The sequence below is a fragment of the Mesocricetus auratus genome, unplaced genomic scaffold (genome assembly GCF_017639785.1).
Source record: "Mesocricetus auratus isolate SY011 unplaced genomic scaffold, BCM_Maur_2.0 Super-Scaffold_100691, whole genome shotgun sequence".
Taxonomy (NCBI): Eukaryota; Metazoa; Chordata; class Mammalia; order Rodentia; family Cricetidae; genus Mesocricetus; species Mesocricetus auratus.
Window position 1 is genome coordinate 60,465,003 of NW_024429267.1, and position 22,503 is coordinate 60,487,505.

At 40.1% G+C, this 22,503-nt stretch overlaps 1 protein-coding gene across 1 annotated transcript; it reads right to left on the reverse strand.

Moving 5' to 3' along the window:
- Positions 1–12,145: 12,145 nt before the first annotated feature.
- Positions 12,146–13,210, reverse strand: LOC101834498 (C-C chemokine receptor 1-like protein 1). Its single transcript, XM_005082281.3, has one exon. It carries the CDS (start codon positions 13,208–13,210, stop codon positions 12,146–12,148), a length of 1,065 nt encoding a protein of 354 aa, XP_005082338.1.
- Positions 13,211–22,503: the final 9,293 nt, after the last annotated feature.

The following is a 22,503-nucleotide window of genomic DNA, read 5'->3' on the forward strand; positions in this document are numbered from 1 at the left end:
TTGTTCCCCCAGGACTCATGGAGCAATTGAATGTGTAAGTATGGGCGTGTAAATGTGGGGGCTGGTCACAGAGTTCTTGTGGTCAGTGACGAACCTTTATTTTTAAGATTGCAGTTAGAAAGGTCTAAAGCAGAACCCCATGTCTTGTTCCTCAAAATCATCAGGCTGATGAATAAGGACCTAGAGAGGCATCCTCTTCTCTTTGGGGCTCTATACTGACATTATTTCTATTTGTACTCTAACTGCTTCCCATACCTCTTCTCTGCTCCTAAATCTCTTCCCAACCAAACTTCAAAGGATGACTTCATCTCAAGCATATCTGGCATGAGAGTGTACCCTGTTTCCCTTCCTTTTTTGACAGGTGTGGTGGTGCATGCCTTTAATCTCAGCACTCAAGACAGAGGTAGGTGGATTTCTGTGAGTTCCAGGCCAGCTTGGTCTACACAATGAGTTGTAGAACAGCCCGGACTACGTAGAGAAACTGTCTTGAAAAATAAACAAATCACACACTAAAACATTGGAAATGTTCAGGGTGGTATGACTGTAGACTTCTCTTCCCTTCTTGATATTCTTGATTTATATATGTCCTGGCATAGCAAGGTCCAAGTGCAAAGCCATTGGGCACAGATCTAAACAGAGAATTCTCAAAAGGGGAAACTCAAATGACTGAGAAGCACTTAAAGGAATATTCATCATTCTTAGCCAGCAGGAAAAGGCAAATCAAAACTACTTTGAAATTTCATCTTATACCAGTCAAAGTAACCAAGATCAATAAAACAAATAAGAACTCAATGCTGATGAGAAGGTAGAGTAAGAGGAATACTCATCTGTTGCTGTTGGAAGTGAAAACTTGTATAGCCACTATGAAAATCAGTGTTCTGGTTTCTCAGGAATTCAGGAATCAATATACTTCAAGATCCAGCTATACAACTCTTGGTAATATACTTAAAGGGCTTTTCTACATACCACAGAGATACTTGCTCAACCTTGTTCACTGCTGCTCTATTCATAATCGCTAGAAATCAGAAACAACCTAGATATCCATCAACAGAAGAATGTGGTGCATTTACACTATAGAATATTAGTCATTAGAAAAATGAAATTTGCAGGTAAATGGATGAAGCTATAAATAAATTATACTGAGTACAGTAACTCAGACCCAGAAAGACAAATATAGCATTTTTTCATTTATATGTGGATGTTAGCTGTTAGGTGGTTGATAAGTACCACTGCCCTGAGGACCAGCCTCCAGCTGCTCAGGTAGGGTGTGAGGGGGAGCCAACAGTCACTGGACTATGACTCATCTTGACTTTTCTCTCTGAGGGAGTAAAACTTAATTCTCTGAGGCCCATGAGGGGGCCTTAACTTAACTCTCTGGGGCTGGTGAAAAAATAGAAAACACACACACACACACACACACACACACACACACACACACACAATTAGAGCCTTTCTCTGTTCTCCTGTTCTTTATTTTTTTTCCTATCTCTATCCAGATATATCCCTTCTGTCTCTCTCTCTGTTTTTTTTGTTTGTTTGTTTGTTTTTGTTTTTACGAGACAGGGTTTCTCTGTATTGTTTTGGAGGCTGTCGGTCCAGCCCGGCCTCGAACTCACAGAGATCCGCCTGCCTCTGCCTCTTGAGTGCTGGGATTAAAGGCGTGTGCCTTGATGTCTTTCTTGTAACTAAACTATTTTTCCCTTATAACATATACCACAGCAAAATATTTCAGGCAACATAAAAGTTACAATGTGGTTACATTCTATTTTTCAAGTGAATGAATACAGGTAGAAAAAGTTTTTTATATCCTTTACATGATTAAACATTCTATGTATTATAAGTAAAAACTAAGTTGTCATAAGAATTTATAGATTAGCAGACTGTAAGAAGCAAGCAAGGTATTTTCTCAGCCAGTTCTTTTGCTGGCAGGCTGCATTTTGTGGTTACAAAGGAAGGATCAATCATTTTATTGTTTATCTCAAAAGATAATCTTATAAGGAACCTTAAAAGATCAGAAGCCTAAACTTTTATATATGAAAAATAATGTCATATCTACTTTAAATCCTCAAGGTGTATACCCATTCATCAACACTTTTTTTTTTGTATCAGGAAACTGATGGCAGAAAGGGGCACAAGGAAATTATTCATCATCTTTGATCATCAACCAATCCTAGCAAGAAAAGCATGTCAGCTAATAATAACTGGGCTGCTTTGTTCTTGTTATTTGACCTCAAGGAGTCTCTCACTCAACTATATGCCTTTCTAAACTTTAAATTGTTTCCTTGCAGTTTTTACCCCAAAGCTATTAACAAAACATCTTAATTTAACATTTATTTATATTTTAAAGCTTTGTTTTGGATATGTTGCACACTGAAACCTGTGAACATATCTCTCAACATTAAGATTAAAAGAATTTGAGCTAGCTGGGCTTCTGGGGCTCAATTATTTTCTTAGTTATTAACCTAAGCCAGTCTATATGATTGCTCATGAGAAACTACTATATGATAATCCCTTGCTCTTATCTTCTATCCTCTGCAGCCCCTGCTTTATCAGGGGTGAGAGGCAACACTATGTCATGGTTTTACTTACATTAGTTTTCCCACTAAGCTAACCTCTATTTATTAAAGACCCTCAGTCCTGAAAGTCCTATTTAAGCTACCGCTATTATTGTATAAAATCGTTGCTTCAGTTAAACAGTACACCATAGGAGGAAATCATTTTCATAATAAAAGACAACAATGCCCAGTAGAGCAGGATATTTCCATAGGATAATTGCATCACATTAAAGGTAGTGGGGGCTCTTCCCACACCCATTCATATCATGCCAGATACCAGGGAAAAGTGACATCGGCAAACATGTAAAGGCCCAGCAGAAGCAAGAGACATTCTGGGGCTGAACTCTTGGGGCTTTACCTCTCTGAGACTCACCCATCAGAGCTTCACTTCCTGGTAGGCCTACTTCCTGAACTTCAACCGCCACCGACTGCTCCTCTGACATGGTCACTGGCATATAAGGAAGTTACAATCAATATAACCACAGAGGTTATGTATAGAGTAAGGGACTAGGGGATGAGACGGATCTCCCCAGGAAGAGGAAATAGAATAGATAGTTATGGATGGATAATGGCTGGGCTGCAATGGGAGGATCAAATGTGCAGGGGGAATGAAGAGGGAATTGAGGAGGGGAGTAGGAGGAGGTACATCAAAAACTAAGGGCCATTTGAGGGGTCATATGGAAACCTAATACAGTAAAAGTTTCCGAAAGTGTATACACATGAAGTTGAGCAAATGAATCCAAATCTCCAAATAACGAGAAGTTAGAATCCCTACTGGACATCTCTTGTACCCAAATGAAGCTTCTATTACCTGGGAAGGTTTACACATAATTGAGTTGTTGACCAAAGGGGTCCCACTGGCACTCCCAAACAACCCATACTATTGCCAAAGCTATTGGTTGCTCCCCACAAACTGGCCCTATTGCTAAAGATAACACCTACAAAACTCATTGAAAATGCCTGGTGTCTACTAGAGCTGTCACCTCTGTGGACTGATAATGTCCATAATACTGGAAGGTATTCTGCATGCTACCAAAAGATAAAGGTAAAAACAAATACTGCTACACACTCTTTGATCTGCAATGGTGACTTGCCTGTAAGATATCTACTCTGGTGCAACTATAGCACAAAGCTTATGGGAGTAACCAATCAAGATCTGATTCGACTTAAGGTCTACTCCATTAGATGAAACCCATACTCAAAACTGCCAAGACCCTGACACTAGATAGGCTAGGGATAAAGGGAAAAATAAAATACTACTGTTTTGCCAAATTGGTGGTTCTCAACATGTGGGTTGCAGCCCTTTTGGGGTCAGATGACCCTTTCACAAGGGATGCGTAACAGATATTTACATTGTGATACATAACAATAGCAAAATTACAATTATGAAGTAGCACTGAAATAATTTTATGGATGGGGGTTACCACAACATGAACTGTATTAAAGGGCTGTAGCATTAGGAAGGTTGAGAACACTGTGCTGAAGGAACATAGCAATAAATGACTTCTAATAACATTTTGCTATAATGATAGATCAGTGCCTTGCTCAGCTATCATCAAAGAAACTACATCCTGCAGCAGATGGTAAAAAATACAAAGACCCATAGCCAGATAATGTGCAGAGGGTGAGAGATCTTGGAACACTCAGCCCTAAATGGAATGTTTTCATCAATCACCTCTCTTCAGGGCTCAGGGAACTCTACAGAATAGGAAGCACAAAGAATGTAAGAGCCAGAGGGGATGGAAGACCCCAAAGTAAACAAGACTTTCAAACCACAGAATGACCAACATACAAATTAATTTCCAGAGACTGTGGTGACATGTACAAGGCATGCACAGGTCTTCGCCAGATGGGTTCCTAGAGGCAAAAAGACAAATGGACACATGACCCAATTCCTAACCCAGAAGATAATCTCAAACTGATAACCACTTGGAAATGGAAAAAACAAACCCTTAAGGGTAGCCCCCATTTTCAAACTCAAAATGAACTCTGGTATCTTTGTAGGATTTTTGTCTTATAATACCGTGCCAGGGCATTTATTTAGTCATTTATTTATCTTGTAGGCCCTTTGAATATGTATTATTGTGCTTTGTGTTTTTACGGGAGTCCTGTGTGTGTGTAACGTGTGTGTTTATATCTGTGTTTCTTGTGGTTTTTTTTTTTTGCTCTTTTTCTTCTGTTTGTTTGTTTTGTCCTATTCTGACTTGTTTTTGTTTTATCTTACTTTATTTTATTATTATTCCTTAGATGTTTATTTGTTTACTAATCAGAGACTAATCCTGCGTAAGAGAGGAAGTACGGAGGAAGAATTTGTGTAGAAGAAACTGTTATCGGAATATATTATATGAAAAATGTATTTTCAATAAAAAGAATAAAATCTGAACAATAGTGCAATAAAAAGAATAAAATCTGAACAATAGTGCAATAAAAAGAATAAAATATGAACAATAATGCAATTAAAAATAATAAAATCTGAACAATAGTGTTCCTAGTGATAGACGCACAGCAACCATCACTTTTCTCATTATGTTTGTGTGTCAGTAAAGTGGGAATTCTCCTAACCTTCCTTATTGCAAAACAGCATTTTAGAGAGTATAAATGACAATGTGCTTTGAAAATGTCCACTGGTCAGTGAGGTCATAATTCCACACTAGGTTATGTAGGCTGAGGAATTTTTTTCAGAGATTTTTATTCAGATGAAACTGAGATTTGAATAACTTACAGAAAATGATTTCAGGATGGGCCGGTTTGAAGCAGAGTTTGAATGTAAGAAAAAAGTTTCATATAGTAAGAAAAGGCTGGGCTGACTCTAGTTTCTCTATGTTATATCAATTTTCAGAGTATTTAGCCTTGAACGATGTCATTTTAAGCAGCATATCCTTGACTGGAGTTACTACCTTTTGAGCATAAATACCAAGAAAGAATGACTCCACATCATGTTTATATAAGTAGGCAATCACTGTTTGCCAGCATACCAGGAGGCACAGACATTTATTTATTTATGTCAGTAAATAATAGCTCTTGAGAACATACCACATTATATCAAAAACACCAGACACACGAGCTTATTGACCACTGTAGATGGGATCCCCTTACCTTGTACAACAAAAAAGGAACACCCAAGACTTATATGTGGTAAGCATGCTAATTACCTTGTCAGTCATCTTGAGCCTGTTTCAAGAAAATTGCCGCAATGAAGGACCCAGCTTAACACTTGGTTCCAATTTAAGCTTAGTAACACAGCCCACTTCAGTTTGAATCTCACTTGGCCTGCCATCCAGACCTACATTTGGTATTTCTGCCCTTGAACAGGTATGAGACTGCAGTGAAGACTTCTTATTTGGTCCCTATAGACTTTTCCTTGTAGCTGTATTAGTTCCCTACCTCACATTTCATAATATCTTCTCTGAACTCTGAAGCCTCTTTAACATTTTCTTCACCATTCTTAACCTGAATATTTGTATACCGTTATGTTAAGTGTTAATGTGTGATCTGAGAGCTAATCATAATAATTAAAATGCTGGAGTGAGAGCCCACTTGGTAAAGTGCTTACCTTGCAAGCATAAGGACATGAGTTGATTCCTCAGGACTCATATTTTAAAAGTTGGACTTGTTGGCATGAGTTTGTGATCCTGGTGCTGGGGAGGAGAAGGCAGACAGATTCCTGTGGCTCACTGGCTAGCCAACTTGGCTTAGTGAGTGAGATACAGGACAATGAGAGACCCTGTCTCAAAAAACAAGACTGAGGCTAAAAAATAGTAGTTCAGTGGTTAAAAGCACTTGCTACTCTTCAAGAGGACCAGAGTTGAGTCCTCAGAATCCACAATGGGGGGCTTACAACCACCTGTAAATCGATCTCCAAGTGATGCTGTACTCTCTTCTTGTCTCCATGCCCCCGACCCAATGGTATTCACATCCATAAAGTAAAAGAACTTTTAAAAAGGTGGATGGCCAGTAATTGATGGAACCAAATGCAGACATCCACAGCCAAGCACCAGGCTAAGCTCTGGGAATCCAGTCAAAGAGAGGGAGGAGGGAATATATGAGCAAGGGAGGTCAAGATCATGATGGAAAAATCTACAGAGACAGCTGAACCAAGCTCCTGGAAACTCATGAATTCTGGATTGACAGTTGTGGAGACTCCATGGGACTGAATTTTGTTTGTAGGAGACAGTTGTGAAGCTTGAACTATCTGGGGAGGGGGGAGGCAGTAGGACAAAGATACAACCCTAGTACATGAACTAGTTTGTTGAGGCCCATTCTCTATGGGCTGCCACACTCAGCCTTAATGCATAGGAGAGGGGCTTGGTCCTGCCCTAACTTAATGTGCCAGACTTTGTTGACTACTCATGGGAGCCCACCCATGAGGAGGAGTGGATGTGTGTGAATGCACATGTGCACACACAAACACACAGGTAACTATACACATATGAACACATGCATTATTGGAATAAAGGAGTTATTGATGATATTATGTTATTGATAACCACCACATACCCAAGCAATATTGGGATTATTTGACAAATTACAGTAAACTAACTGATATGACTTGCAAACTTTATTGCTTATTCAATAAATTTTGACATTTTGGAGAGACACAGTTATGCCCTTCTATTCCTGATATAACATGCTCATGGCATATAGACGTAAACACAGAGGAGGATAGACATGTAACAGGAGAGTAGGACATGCCCTAGAATGGGTATGACTGCTCAAGAGCAGGGAATTATCACATATAAGGTCTTTTAAAGAAACATTTTATATAGCTCAGACCAGTTTCACACTCATGATATTCATGCCTGATCTTCCCTATTTCTGGGATTATGAGATTACAGATATGTTTCATATGCTCAGTACAGTTAGCAATCACTGTGGAAAATGTGGTAGTATTAACTTTTTAATCTCTTTGTGCTTATTTATTTGTGTGCATGCACATGTTTAAGCACACAAGCACATGTGCAGGCAAGTGTATGTGTGTGGGTATGATCATTCCATAGCATGTGTGTCAGGGGACAATTTCGAGTGTTGGTCATTGACTTTCACCTTGCTTGAGACAGTGTCTTTTTGTTGTTCACTGTCAGATACACCAAGTTAACTGACTCAGAAGCTTCCCGAGATTCTGTCCCTGCCTCCTGCCCTTCTGTAGGAGAACTGGGATTATAGATGCATATTACCACCTCTGGACTTATATGGGTTCTGGGGAATCAGAACTTGGGTTCTCGTGCTTGTACAACAAGCATTTTACCCAGGGACCCATTTCAATTTCATTTTTTGAGACATATTTTCACATAGCTTAGCTTGACTTCGAATTTCTTATCTTCCCGCATCTGCCTCCCAAGCTGTGATACTGTGTCATGTTATGTGGTGCTAGGAGTCATACCAAATGCTTTGTATGTATTAGGTAAGTACTCAACTGAGATACAACCTCAACCCCATAAGTGTTTTGACAATAACTATCTATAGGATTGGGGTGGCTTTTAGAGTTACATTGTTTAGGGGATGTAAAATATTATGCAAAAATGTTTCAGTATACTCATTCTTATCTAAGAAACTTTGTCCTTATGAACTTTAAAAATATTTAGTGTATATTTGTGTTATGTGTTCATGTGGGAGTGGTATGCACATGCCACAGCATGTGTAAGAACAACTTTCAGGAGTTTTTTCTATCCTTCGCCATGAGTTCTGTAATCTAACTCAAGTTTGTGTAGCAAGTGCTTTTACTCATGAAACTATCTCACCAACTCAGGAACTTTCCTTTAGTAAATGAAATCCTAAGGTGGTTTCTAAAGTAAAGGTTTATAGACCAATAAGATAAAACATAGATAAAAGATCATCAAATAAATTCTTGCTATACATAGATCACAAGGAATTAATGGTACAGTTGGGCTGTAAACATATTCAAGATATTGTTAATAAGATTTTCCTGAATCTTAGCCCACAGTAGCGAAGGGCCCCTTTTTCTTCCCACATTCCTTTGGATTTCCTTGTGTTCCTAGCCTGCCTTATCTTCATGATTCAGATTTCTATCTATAAAACTGTCATCACTCAGTTCATCCCCAAAGAAGCAAACAAAGTCTGTGTGTGTCTGGCTCCTTGTAATTCTGAAAACCCAGAGAGAACATAGGCTTGTGAGTCCAGGTAATATGTGAAATGATCAGATTTCCTGAAAGGAGGCATTAAGAAGTCCTCATACATGAAGCTATGCGAGTCAATTCTGAATTTCAGTGGAGGCCTCAGGAAGGAAGCAATGTCAGGACTGTGGTGTGTGCACTGAGGAAAACTATAGGCACAGAGTGGAAGCAGTCAGGGAGTTACAGGACTGGGTCTTCCCAAGACTGTTGGAGACCAGATGATGCTATCATGTCTCTCAGGTGCCAGATATGGAGCTGCAGTGTTTGGTGTTTTCCCTTCTGGGTTTCCATCTTGCTTTGGTCTGGTCTTCTCTCCTTATTCTCCCTTCCTAACTTATGGAACTGGAATGTTTACTTTGTGCTGTTGTATATTGGACAATGCAGCAATCAATGTAAAAAAATGATTAAAAAGTATGTTCTGGGGAAATGATTTTATAATTCAAAATTTCCCCATTTTCTTCTAATTAAAACCATATCAAACCTTTCTATATTTCTGTACACTCTGAATATTTGTTACTCTCATTGGTTTAATAAAGAGCTGACTGGCCAATGGCTAGGCAGGAAAAGGTTAGCACAGTAGAGAAAGAGGGTGGATCACCAGTGAGATGTGCAGAGAAGCAAAATGATCATGCCATGCCGAAAAAAAAGGTACCACCATGTAGTAGAGTGTATACAATAAATATGGGCTAATTTAAGTTGTAAGAGATAGTTTGTAACAAGCCAAAGCTATCAGCTGAGCATTTATAATTAACAATGTCTCTGTGTGCTTATTGAGGAGACAGCAGTCAAGACAAAAAAAAACTGCACCAGCATATGATATTATAATTTAATATATAAATTGTATCTTTATATATAATGAAAAGTATTGTTTCTTATACAAGAGTTATAACTCGCTTTTTTTATTTTACAGGGGCTTCCAGGTAAGAGGTAGAATGAGACATATAAGAGACTCTGCATTTACAGTTTTGAACAATTTTATATTTATTAAGATGCTGGAGACTTCTGTATATGGAAATTATCTTGTGTATTATGAGTTGAATGTGAGACTCTACAGCCCAAAGTTGTCAATTTGATAAGGGGTAGATTTGTGCTGTCTAATCTTTCCACTCTGATGAGATTTAGAATCACCTTGAATACAAAGTTCTGTGCATGTTTATGAGGCCATTCCAAAGAAAGTCCATCCTGAATAGGGGTTGAACTATTCCATGGGCTGTGGTTCTGGGCTAAGTACAAAGGAGAAGGCAGTTGGAACACTAGAATTCTTCTATCTGCTTCTTATTTGGATACCTTATGACCAGCCAAGTCATACACTTATCATGAAGGACGATGAATTCAAACTGTGAACCAAATGCATCCTTCTGCCCATACGTTTCGTGTGGGGGGGGGTTCTGTCATTGATGATGAAAGTCACAATACACAGAGCAAAGTATATTTGCCGATGGAAATGGAGGGACCAAGCTGCTGCAGGTGGGCAAGACAGCTGGTGTGTCACTCTAGTTAAGGGGGTGCTTGATGGGTTCCTATTCTGGAGGTATGGCAGGGGACAGGGAGCATCTGGAGCAATGCTTTTAGGAAGACAGCATCCAGATGTGGCACAGAACAACCTACCAGCTCCTTTTAGACAGTTATCTCTTACTCTGGAAAGTGAGAATGGGAAGTGAAAAGACTAAAAACAAATATTGGGCACTTTTAGAGGATGCAGAGCTGCAAAGACCAAATCCATGCACTGCATGAAACTCTACAGAGAAGAAACAAAATCAGCCTACATCAAGACTTTTTAGTGTCCTTGTTGACACTGCCTTATAATTATGAAAAAGTAAAAATTCTTTTTTTTTCCTGGTTGGCATCTCTGAAGCTTCGTTTATTAGAACCATCTATGCTTTTTGCTGTATCTTCAGTTACTCCATGACTTACAGAAATATACTGCAATCATTTATTTTGAATATACAGTCATTTACATGATACTATACATTGGCACTTTGTGTACACTATCAATTATTCTTCATGACAACCCGGTCAGATAAATGCCACTATAATCTACACTTCACAGATTGGAATAATCAATTTCTGAGAAGCTGTGTAGCATATCAGAGTTACATGTCAGATTAAACATCTAAAAAGAAATATTTTAGTAACAGAAACAATATAGGACAAATTAGAAAAGATGGGCCCATGAAAACTTTAAACAGCATTTCAATAGCAGAAGCCGATTTTTTTAAAAAAATATGAAATTTATTACATCAAAATTGTGATTTTTAACTGGCTGGGTGGTGGAGGTATGCTCTTTTAATCCCGACACTGGAGAGGCAGAGGCAGGAGAATCTCTGAGTTTGAAGCCAGCACGCTCACAGTCTACTGAGCATGTTTCAGGACAGCTGAGGCTATCTAGAGAAGCCCTGAATGAAAACCCAAACTAACCAACAAACCAAACAAAGAAGACCCCCCCTCCAAAACCCAAAACCAACCAAACAAGCAACCCCTCCAAAAAATTTAGGGATTTCTATTCAACACAGTATAAGATCAATGAAGTAATAAGTTGATAAAAGTCATTTGTGATGAATAAAACATTACAAAAAAATCCTTTTTTCCATCATGAGATAAGATTGGTAAATGGAGTTATCAAACTAAGTGAGGTCTCCTGGGGAAAGCAAGTGGCAGCCACTGAAAATGAAACCACTGGGTGAACCGAGTTCCAAGGTCAAGCATGGTAAAATAATTCCAGAGTGCTTCTCACACCACACATATTAGCCATGCTGTTAAGCAAAGACAAAGCTTTTCTAGACTAGATACATAAGACCTCCAGGATTAGAAAGGGTAACATAAATGTTAATATACAGTATATATATTAGCCATAGTTTGCTATATTATATACTAAGAGACTTCTTCCCTTAGGGAGAAGAATGTAATAGGGAAGGTGAATGTCCTTTCCTATTTACTTGCTGTAAGTCTTTGGTTTTTAACAAATATAAAATTCTGTCTAATGACTTTTCTAGCCAAATGATAAAGCAGTACCTCGATAGATCTCAAATGCAACCTTGAATTCCAAGGTTTTCAAGAGTTCGGGCCCTGCAGTGGGGGTGCAGTGGAGGAGGCATCTGTGAACTGCAATTGACCCCCAGGTGCAGAGGACACACAGTTGTAGACTTAGCTGGTTCAACAATCATTGGGAGTAGGGTTTGTTTTATTTGACAGTCCTAATGACAATAACCTCTACCTCTTGTTGGGCCTAAGCCCTTCCCTGGAAACTATTGACCCAGTCTTTAGAATGTCACAATTTGTTCATACATCTTTTTTCTGACAGGAAGACAATTATGGCAAACATTAAAGAGTTGGCATACTGTTAAGCTACCTGCAAGGTCCCGATGATCTACAATACAATGACTCATCAGACAGTATCTGTTTTGGAGAGTTACGCTGTCTTTTCACTCCTGGATATTTGTTGGCCTTCAGGGGTCTGAATTATAAGCCAGCAGAAAGCTCATTTTCCCCTGTGGATGGAGATATGGAATTGGCCCTCTGTGTTCGTTCCACAGAGAAGAAGGGCAGCCATTTTGCCAGGGGTATAATCACATGCCTCTGAAACAGCTGCCTGAGGTATTTCCGGAACCTCTCACCCACAAAGACATAAATGACTGGGTTGACACAGCAGTGGGTGTAGGCAATTGCCTCAGTTACCATCAAGGCCAGGTCCAACTGTTGGCTTCTCTCACACCCTCTGGTGAATAGGAAATCGTCAAAAGCAGAAGCAAATGCAGCCAGATAGTAGGGGGTCCAGAGGAGGAAGAAGAGAAGTGTGATAACAAAAATCAGACGCATAGCTTTGGACTTCTTCTTATTGGGTCTTCTGTGTAGAACACTGATGATCCTTGTGTAGCAGAAGATCATGGCCAAGAGAGGTAAAATTAGTCCAAGGAGGTTCATTGTTAGTGCCTGAAACCTCAAAAAATGCTTCAGACTCTCCTGGGGCAAATCTGCTCTGCAGGTATGGTAAGTGAACTCCAACTGGGCCCTGAAAAAATACAGACAAGGAGTGGAAACCAAGATGGCCAGGACCCAGGTTATGATGCTGGTGATGATGCCAAAAGTGACAGTCCGGGCACGCAGGGCAAACACAGCATGGACAATGGCTAGGTACCTATCAATTGTAAGCAAGGTGATGAAAAACATGTCACTATACAAGCCCAGATAATAAAAACCAGTGAGGAACTTACACATACCATCACCAAAAACCCAGTCTCCTTTTAGTATATAGTCAATCCAGAAAGGTAATGTGAAGAGGAAGACCAGATCAGAGATGGCCAGGTTGAGTAGGTAGATGCTGGTCATGCTTCGAAGCCTCTTGTGTTGTATGAGCACCAGAACCACCAGGACATTGCCTATCACTCCAATGATGAACACCAGGGAGTACAGGGGGATCAGCACTGTGACTCCAAATGCCCGCACATTCATGCTTGCACAAAAAATTCCAGGAAAGTAGTCATTCTTGGAGTTGTAGTAGGACTCTGTGATGGCTGAAATCTCCATTGTAAATTCTTCTACAGGTCAGGGGAAATGACCTCTATATTTACTTTGCTATCAAATGCATAGGGCTCTGGAAAATAAAGACAAGGAAATGGTTACATTTCTTCAACCAATTGAACTGTTTACTAGTGCCTAGAGTCTATCTAAACTTGAAGTTGAAATGGTGTAAATGGGGTGCCCATGTCCTTTCTGCCATCATTAATTCAGATTAATTAATTAATCTAAGAGAGTCACATAACAAACAAGTGTGGAAATAATTTACTCAATGATTTCATCAGTGGGTATATAAGGATAACACAAACGGGAACATTATCATACTGTGCAAACTAAGGATTCCTAAGTCTAAGTTCAAGGGCTTAGACATCTGGCTGAGTATTCAAAGCCTCCTGAGGTTCCACTTTATTTTTGTTTTAAAGGTGATGACTCAGAGGTGCAGAGTGTTGGAACTGTGCCCCAGGACACAGAATGGTGAGAATGAGAGCTGGATTGAAACCCAGGATGCTTAAATCCAGTCCTGCAACTGTTGGACTTTCCTACCTCAAATCAAAGTTCTGGCTCTGCTCCTGGAGTCTCTACAAAGGCGCTAGGAAGAGAAACAGTCTTGGTAAAGAGTAAAAAAAAAACTGAACAAATTCATGGATTTCATTCTATAAAGGTTCTCAATGACAGGGGTAATGGCCTTATCAGCACTTGAAAAGGTTTTCCCTTCCTTCCTTCCCTCCATCCCTTCCCCCCATTCTTGATTCCCTCCTACATTCCTTCCATTATTGTTGCCTAAAAAGCTGAGGCTACAACTGTCATTTGGCAGACAGGGCCATGAATGTTGCATAATGAAGAAATCCTCCCTGTCTGACACTATTATAGCTGAGACAATGAATTCTTGGTACAACAACCTGTCACTTTATAGATTGAGATTCAAGGTACCAGGCTGGTTGTTTGATTTAGGTTGATACATATCACATGGTTTTATGTGGTATAGGTAGCTTTAGAGTTAACTCATAGACCTCTGTGAGTACCAAGCGAAGGCTAGAAAGGAGGCAATGACAGAAATGAAAAATGGACTCAGGGAGGAAGAGATGCCTGGATCCAAAAGGTGCTGCCTCATAGGAGCTACATGGAAGATAGGATTCTGATGAAATGAACTCTGAGCTATTATTATTAACTATTAATTATTATTATTTAACCAGGATTGCCTTGAGATAAACAAAAGACCCAATAGATCTCTTGCCACAGTATAACTTCCACACCATGTATGATTGTACACTTTTTGAATTCTTTTCAGTCAGATTTTTTAACTATCCTCCAAAAAAGGGAGTATGGGCTTTGTTGGAACATGCTAGTGGTGTGTCTTTGGATGAATTAACTTGTTTCTTTGAACCTAAATTCCTAATCTGGAATAGGGAAGATTAAGGAAGGCATACCTTGCGAAGATGCTATACAGCCATGTGAAAAATGTCCCTTCATCCCCAGGCAGTGACTATCAGGGACCTGACTGTCATGCAGTGGTCGTGCTCTAAAGTCTGTCACTCCCAGACACCCTGACCACAATGTCTGCATTCCTTCTTGTCCCTCTAGGTTTCTTCATGGCTAACATAGAAAGTGATCTTTCTAGATTGTCAATGACAGTTCTTCCATATGAAACATGCTATCAAACCTCTAGAAAACTGGTCTCACAGAATTAGAAAGTCAAGTTGTGATTACAGAGCCTGAGGAGAGTTTGGGATCAGGGTGGAGAGAGGACTGGTAACAGGACAGGGCTGAAGCTGGACAGCAGGGCTATTCTCATGCTCTGTAGCACAGTAAGGCTGATAACACATACTTTGATATTTCAAAATAGCTAAAGAGGATTGTTGAAGTATTCAAGTATCCAGAGACATCCCATTACTCTGGCTGACCATAACACACTGTGCACATGTACTGAAATGTCCCCTGCATCCTTTAAATATGCAGAAGTAGCACGTGTGAAATCAAACCTAAAAACTGAAAAATAAGGAAACACTTCAATGTGTTGTTACTGACAAGAGTTTTAGTATTTAAACCAAACACCTATCATTAAAGTATGCTTCACCCTTCCATCAGTCCCGTGATCACCCTGGGCTTCTACTTTTCTCCCTTCTGGAGTCCTTAGTGAATGTTTCCTGATTACAAAATCCACAATGGTCTTTGGACATTAAGGCACATGGCAGGAAGGGGAAACTATTCTGCTGAAATGGCAAGGGAGGGCCTTCATTTCCTATCAGCTCTGTCTCTGTGGTTCCTCCTTGTCTTCACTGTCAGCCCTCCCTGGGGAAACTAGCAGTCAGGGATGATTGAGGCAGAGATTTCTGCTCTCAGCTGCTCCTGCTGGTACTGAAGAGGAAAGACACTCAGCTTAGCAATCAGGACTTCCAGCTAGGCTGGAAACTGTACAGTAGAGTCAATGAAAGTGGGGGAGCAATATCATCTGGGGTTAGATGGTCCTCAGGAGCCCAGGAGCCCAGATCCTTGGCATCCTAGCCAAGGTGAAGGCAGGTTGAGTTCAATACTGTCAGGGGCCATGTTCAGCAGCCATCTGCCTACTGAGACACCCCAAATCTCTCTGCTCTCCCTAAGTTGTCAGGTTGCAACAGTTCCAGGGCACAGACCCTGGCTGTGGGTGGAGGAGGAGCAGAAGGCCCATGTTGTCATTGACTCTCCCAGGCCTGTGCAGCTGCTTGCAGAAGTCTGCCTCAGGGCCCTTTCACAGTGTTCATGTGTATCTTCAGAGCCCGGAATCTTCCATTAGTAGTATCCTGTAGCTTCTTAATTTGTGAAGTGTCTGGGAAGAGATGGCAAGAAGTACCCAGGCCCAGGGTGATGCCAGATGCTTGTTGTGGTTAATAAGAGTCAGTTGTGTGTATCTGTTACATCTCAGTGTAGCATGTGGACAACTTGTAACTGTCTACCATAGAAGTCCACAAACATCACCAACCATGGTTCTCCATTTCAGGCAGGGTCCTTTTTTTTTTTTGGCATTTCATAGCAACTCACTACCCATGTCTACTTGACTAAATAATCCATAGCTGTCATGCATCCTTGTGTGGGAATTAATAAAGGGGTAATAAATGTTGTCCTAGAAAACTTCAGTTTTTTCTTTGAAAAAAAGATAACCCATAGCTGTCATGCATTTTCATGCGGGAACTAATAAAGGGGTAATAGATGTTGTCCAAGAAAACTTCCATCTTTTCTTTGAAAAATGTAACACTCACTCCAAAGACTTGTAAGGCATGTCTATATTTGGGTATCACAAATGTACATTCTTTCTATGAGCCTTCTCCATTAAGCCCCATGCCTCCTTTCCCAGAATATCTAGTCAGGGTCAGAAGGACTTTGCCCCTTGGCTTTTAGCTTGGGTAGTGTTATTTCTTTCTTTCCCCAACATCAAGTATCATCCATGTCATTTCAAGAGGGTAGGATAGGCCCCGTTCTACATGCACAGCCCTTAGTTTTGCCATGACATTTGTATGTAGTGGAGATGTGCATATTAAATGAGACAGGAGCATGGAAAGAGCAATGTTAGTTAATTCTAGCACTCAGGCTGTGCTTTGCCATAAGTTACTCTGAGGGACTAGAGGCTAGGCAGATCCTTGACAGACAAATAGGTAAGGAAAGAACTCACAGACAAATAGTAAATGTGACAAATTTCTGTCTTCTTCCCCACCTTTCTGATCTGAGACAAAGGCCAGCAGGGACTTCCTTCTGGCTGACTGGTCCAGACTGGTCAGATACGATAAAGCCATTCATGAACATGTGTACTAGAGGCTGACAGCCTATCAGTTCCCCTTTTTTGTTTAAGTTGATCAATTCATCATGGGTGGACATCCCAGGCCAAGACACTTTTAAACCTCATCCCTCCAGTGGAAAAAATATTATTTTTGTCTCTAGATATTTCTACTTTTTAAAGGGTCCTCCTTTCTGTGTTGGTTTGTGTGGGGTGGATGCTGAATCAGCCCATTTAGGATTTTGTTACATGGTGACCTCAGGCTAGTATAAGAGCTCTAAGAGTACGCATTATATACCATCACTTCTTCTCCATTCTAATACCAGAGATGCTCACAAAGCCAATCCACAAGGAAAAGCTATTGAGTTACCATGTAAAAGACTATATAAGGAGAGGATTTAAGGCCATTGTTTACCTTCTACACCAATGCTCAACACACACACTTCTATATTAAGCAAGCAAGCAAGAAAGAAAGCAAGCAGACAAGCAAACAAGCACCAAAGAAAGAAATTCTCTCCTGATGCTACTTCCATCTCCAGGTACTCAGTTTTCTCACTTTTTGTTACAGTCGTTACTTGAAAGAGTTGTCTTTATTTTTGTTCACTCCCTTTTGATCTGTTTTTTTTTCTGCTGCTGGTTCCTGTTTTGTGTCTTATCTTGAAGGCTTGTGTGCTCCAGGCACAGTTGTCCTTGAGCCTGCACTCTCTTACTTCATTCATTTCTAAGTATGTTATTTTCTCAGAAAGGCCATCTTTAACCATCTCATTTAAAGTAGAACTTGTAGTCCTTTCCTTGATTTACTCATCAGTACCTAACATACAAAAAAGTGTAATTTAGTTACTTGTTTACTGTTCTCCAATGAACGTCAGCTGTGAGAAGCTTGAAAGGTCTCTCTTCTGTTCATAGCTTTAATTCACAGGACATGTGTTCAATAAGCGTATTTAAATGATTAAAAGTCCCAAGTCCCTGATCAAGACCCCCTGAATGTGGGTGTCAGTGAGGAGGCCTAGGTAATCTATTGGGCTTTGGGTAGTAGATCAGTATTTATCCCAGGTATACAAATGGACTTTGGGCGCCCATTCAACAATGAGAGATGCACTCTCACCTGGACTCCCAGGGGAAGGTCTAGGCCCTGTCCTGGATGAAATGACAGACTATGGACACCCCGATGGAGGGCCTCACCCTCCCTGGGGAAATGAGGGGATATTGGAGGTGTTGGTGGGAGGGCGTGGGAGGAGGTGAGAGAAAGGGAGAGGGACCTGGAATTGATATGTGAAGCAACCTTATTTCTAATTTAAATTTAAATTTAAAAATAAAAATAAAAAAACTACAAAAATTTTAAAAAATGTCTCAAGTCCCAAGTTAGGATCAAAGACCTCAACATAAATACAGCCGTGACTGATCCTCTTAGAAGAGAAAGTAGGAAGTACCTTTGAATGAATTGGTACAGGAGACCGTTTCTTGAACATAACACCAGTAGCACAGACACTGAGATCGACAATTAATAAATGGGACCTCCTGAAACTGAGAAGCTTCTGGAAGGCAAAGGACACAGAATGGGAAAAGATGTTCACCAACTCCATATCTGACAGAGGGCTGATCTCCAAAATTTACAAAGAACTCAAGAAGCAAGTCTCCAAAACACCAAAGGATCCATTTAAAAAATGGGCTACAGAACTAAATAGAGAATTTTCAATAGAGGAGTCTAAAATGACTGAGAGGCACTTGAGAAAGTGCTCATCATCCCTAGCCATCCAGGATATGCAAATCAAAACAACTCTGAGATACTATTCAGCAGAAAAAAAAGATGGAATCTTGAAATTCACAGGCAAATAGATGGAACTAGAAGAAACCATCCTGAGTGAGGTAACCCAGTCACAAAAAGACAAACATAATATGTACTCACTCATATATTGATTTTAGACATAGAGCAAAGGATTACCAGACTATAATCCACATTGCTAGAGAAGCTAGGGAACAAGGAGGACCCTAAGAGAGACATACATAGTCCCCTGGAGAAGGGGAAAGGGACAAGATCTCCTGAGCAAATTGGGAGCATGGGGGAGGGGAGAGAGAGTTAGGAGAAAGACAAGGGGAAAAGAGGAGTAGAGAGGAGGACATGAGGAAGCAGGACGATTGAGTCGGGGGAAGAATAAAGGAGAGCAAGAAAAGAGACACCATAAAAGAGGGAGCCATTCCACATTGGGGGGTAGGTGAGGAGAGTAGGGAGAGGGAACTGGGATTGACATGTAAAACATGACCTGTGGGTCATGACTCCTTTGGGGGTTAAACAACCCTTTCAAAGGATTTGCATTTCAGATAACCTTCATATCAAATATTTACATCACAGCAGTAGCAAAATTACAGTTATGAACTAGCAAGAAAAATAATTTTACGGTTGGGGGTCACTACAGCACGGACTGTATTAAAGGTTTGCAACATTAGGAAGGTTGAGAACCATTGCATTAGAGCATTTTTAAAAAATAGCAAGACAGAAAACAAAAATTAGACTGTGGTCTTGAATGGATGAAATAGGCTGGGGTCCTGAACAAAATGAAAGAGGGAATTAGATTGGAATAAAAGGGCTAGGGAGAAGCCAGAAATTTGCCATGTTTGTTATCTATATATGAGCTCTTTCCTTCGCTGTTTGCCTGTCAATGATTTTTCTAGCCTCTAGTTCCCCAGAGTAACTTAGGGCAGGGTGTAGCCTCAGTTTTACAATTACCTACCTAACAAAGAAAATAGATGAGTAGACATTGCTCATTTCATGTTTCTGTCTCATCTAGTGGACACCCCTCCTCTGTATACTTATGCTAAGCTGCATCTGCCCCGGCCGTGTCCACAGCAGGCCAGTGTGAAGTATGGGACAGATTCTCTTTTCAACCCTTCAGGCACAGCAAGATGCACAAATCAGACACAGGGGGGCAGGATTTGAAAGCTTATGAATACAGGAAGAGCACAGTTCTGGCCCCCAGGTTCTTTCCTTTTCTGGCCCTATGTGCTTTGTGTGATGGCTCTTTACAAGCAAGGGCCACTGAGTAGGACCACAATGGGCTGCTTACCAGAACAGCAGCACATTGTGGTCAGAGCCTAGTTAGGAGGCAGGCAGGAAAGAAGAGTCCGATAAGCTGATAAAAGTTTTTTTGTACTCCAAGCTCAAGCCTCAGACAGTCTAGTGCACATACCTGAAAGTTAGCTGTGATATAACTGGATCCTGCTGGATCTGGTGTCTACTCTCCTTTATGCCAAGCATGTCATGTCTCTGAAGTGCATGTGTCCGCCATGGAGTCCTGGGCAGTATGAATCAGCCAAAGCCAGGAACTAGTGTTACTCCAGGTGACGTGGTGGTGTAACAGTGTCATTAGGATCTAGCTGGACATATGGCTTCTGGGTCCAGCCCCTCTCAGGGGGAGGAGCTGTCTCAATAAACTCACCGAGTACGTCTTATTTATGCTAGACTTTGAGAATCCTTGTCAGACCTTTGCTGCTCAGTGATGACAATACCTGAGGACCAATCAGAAACACAGACACTGTCCCACAGTCTACTGAATGGAAGTCTGCACTTTCACCTGATCCCCTGGGGACCTGTTTATACATTGCCGTGTGATATATATCATGGTCTAGTGAGATATAAGTCTGCACAGAGCTCAAGAGACACCTGGGAGAGAGATGGCTGGAGTAAAAGAGCACATTGTAAAGATGTGCTAAATCAGGGTCTGAACTTTTGGAGAAGAGCAGCAAGGAGTCAACTGACTTGTACTGTACCAGGCAGTATGGAGTTTGCAAAAATGGATAACAATTACATGTTCACAAAGTCTTTCATTTTGGAAAGTATTATTGTCACTTTTTAAATTTTCTTTTTTAAATTTTTATTTTATTTAAATAACACGTTCCCATTTATTTTACATTCTGACCACAGTTTCCCCCTCCCTCCCTCTCCTTCTAGTCCCCCCTCCACTTTTGTTTTGAAGACCACTTATCTGTCTAAATATATTTGTTTAATCTTGAAAACATATAATATGACTGCAAGCTTAATTATTATAGATGACTATTAACATGCATAGTTTGTAATAATAACTGTAACCAAAATAGTTTGTAGTAATAACATTCAAGGACTAGAACTTCACATTACATTGTTAAATGAGCTATATAGATACAATACCTTAAGAAAAAGTAGAAACATATATGCCATATGTTATAGCAAAATAACCTTAATTTGTATCAATATACAAATACTCATACCAATGTAAAAAATTTGAGACTGAGAGTTGCTTTTTAGTTCACATGTAGATTCAATAATCTACCCTTTTATCTTATCATTCCAATGTCTCCCCTTTCTCTTTTCAGAAAGAGATCCTTGAATCCATCTCCCTTGCTTAGCTTTCTCTCATACCATGACCAGTAACAATTTGAAACCAACCACTCTAAACAATGACAAACACCCATAACCCACCAAATGACCCCCCCAAAAAACAACCACCCCATCTCTTGGAAATGTGGGTATCATGTTCTTAAAATAACTTCCTGTTGTCTGGGGGAAGTGGAATCTTCAGGAGACCCTGAGAAATTTGAGGTAATGGTCACGTCCTGGGAGAGCTAGCTGTATTGTTTGTTATCCAGTATCTGTGTAATGGAAAGGTATAGGGCTTATATGAAGTCCTGGCTGGAGTGGTCTGCAAGGCTGGATCATCTCAGCTAGCTGCTTTGAAGTTATTTTTATGTGTATTTTTTTTAGGAAACAGCAATGGAAGCATTCCATGAGGCTGTATCACGTGGGCTACTTGTCTTTATTGGTGTCTAGCCTTTTATTTTCTGAAAGCATACAAAATTTAAAGGTAACATACCTATCTGCATTAATACAAGTATGGAATGTGTGGTGTACACAAATCAGCCAAAGATGTCTCTGCTCCATGTTTGAGTAGGTAAAAGGCATCTGTCAACTATATAAGTCCATTTGGACTGCATAATCAAACTGTAAAACAAATCTCTATTCATGTCATATGAAAGGATGGCATGTAATAATAAGCCATGAGGACTCTATAGCCAACAAGATTTATCATGTCTCATTGAGTTTCAGAGCTGTTCCCATGTCGAGGGATCAACTTATATGCCATCTGTCTTGTAGCTTTTCTTGGTTTCTTCCTTAATGTCTATAGACAAGATTTTCATGAGGTCTCCCCCATTCAAAACTGGTCTTTATTAACTTCAAAGGAATTCATAGCATTAATTTCCTGCGGAAACAAAGGCATAACCTCTCCCCCAACACAACATACTTCCTGACTTCCATTTTGGAATTAAGACATTCTTAAAATGTACAGGCTGGTTTAATTTAGCATTTTTTTCCTATAATCTAGTGTCTCTCAGCGACATTTGCCCTTGTCTCATCAGCATTCAAAAAAGTGAAAATCAACAAAGCATCATACAGGATCCAGATGCCCTGTCTTTCCCTGTGGCTTATTCTTTTTATATTACACCACTCTTTCTTTAAAGACTTCACTTTATTATTTTTAAGCTATTATTTTTTCTAGGACTGTCTACGCCCATTTTCTTTTATTCC

Excerpts from the sequence above, each read along its gene's own strand:
- LOC101834498 (XM_005082281.3), bottom strand. The coding sequence starts at position 13,210 with ATGGAGATTTCAGCCATCACAGAGTCCTACTACAACTCCAAGAATGAC.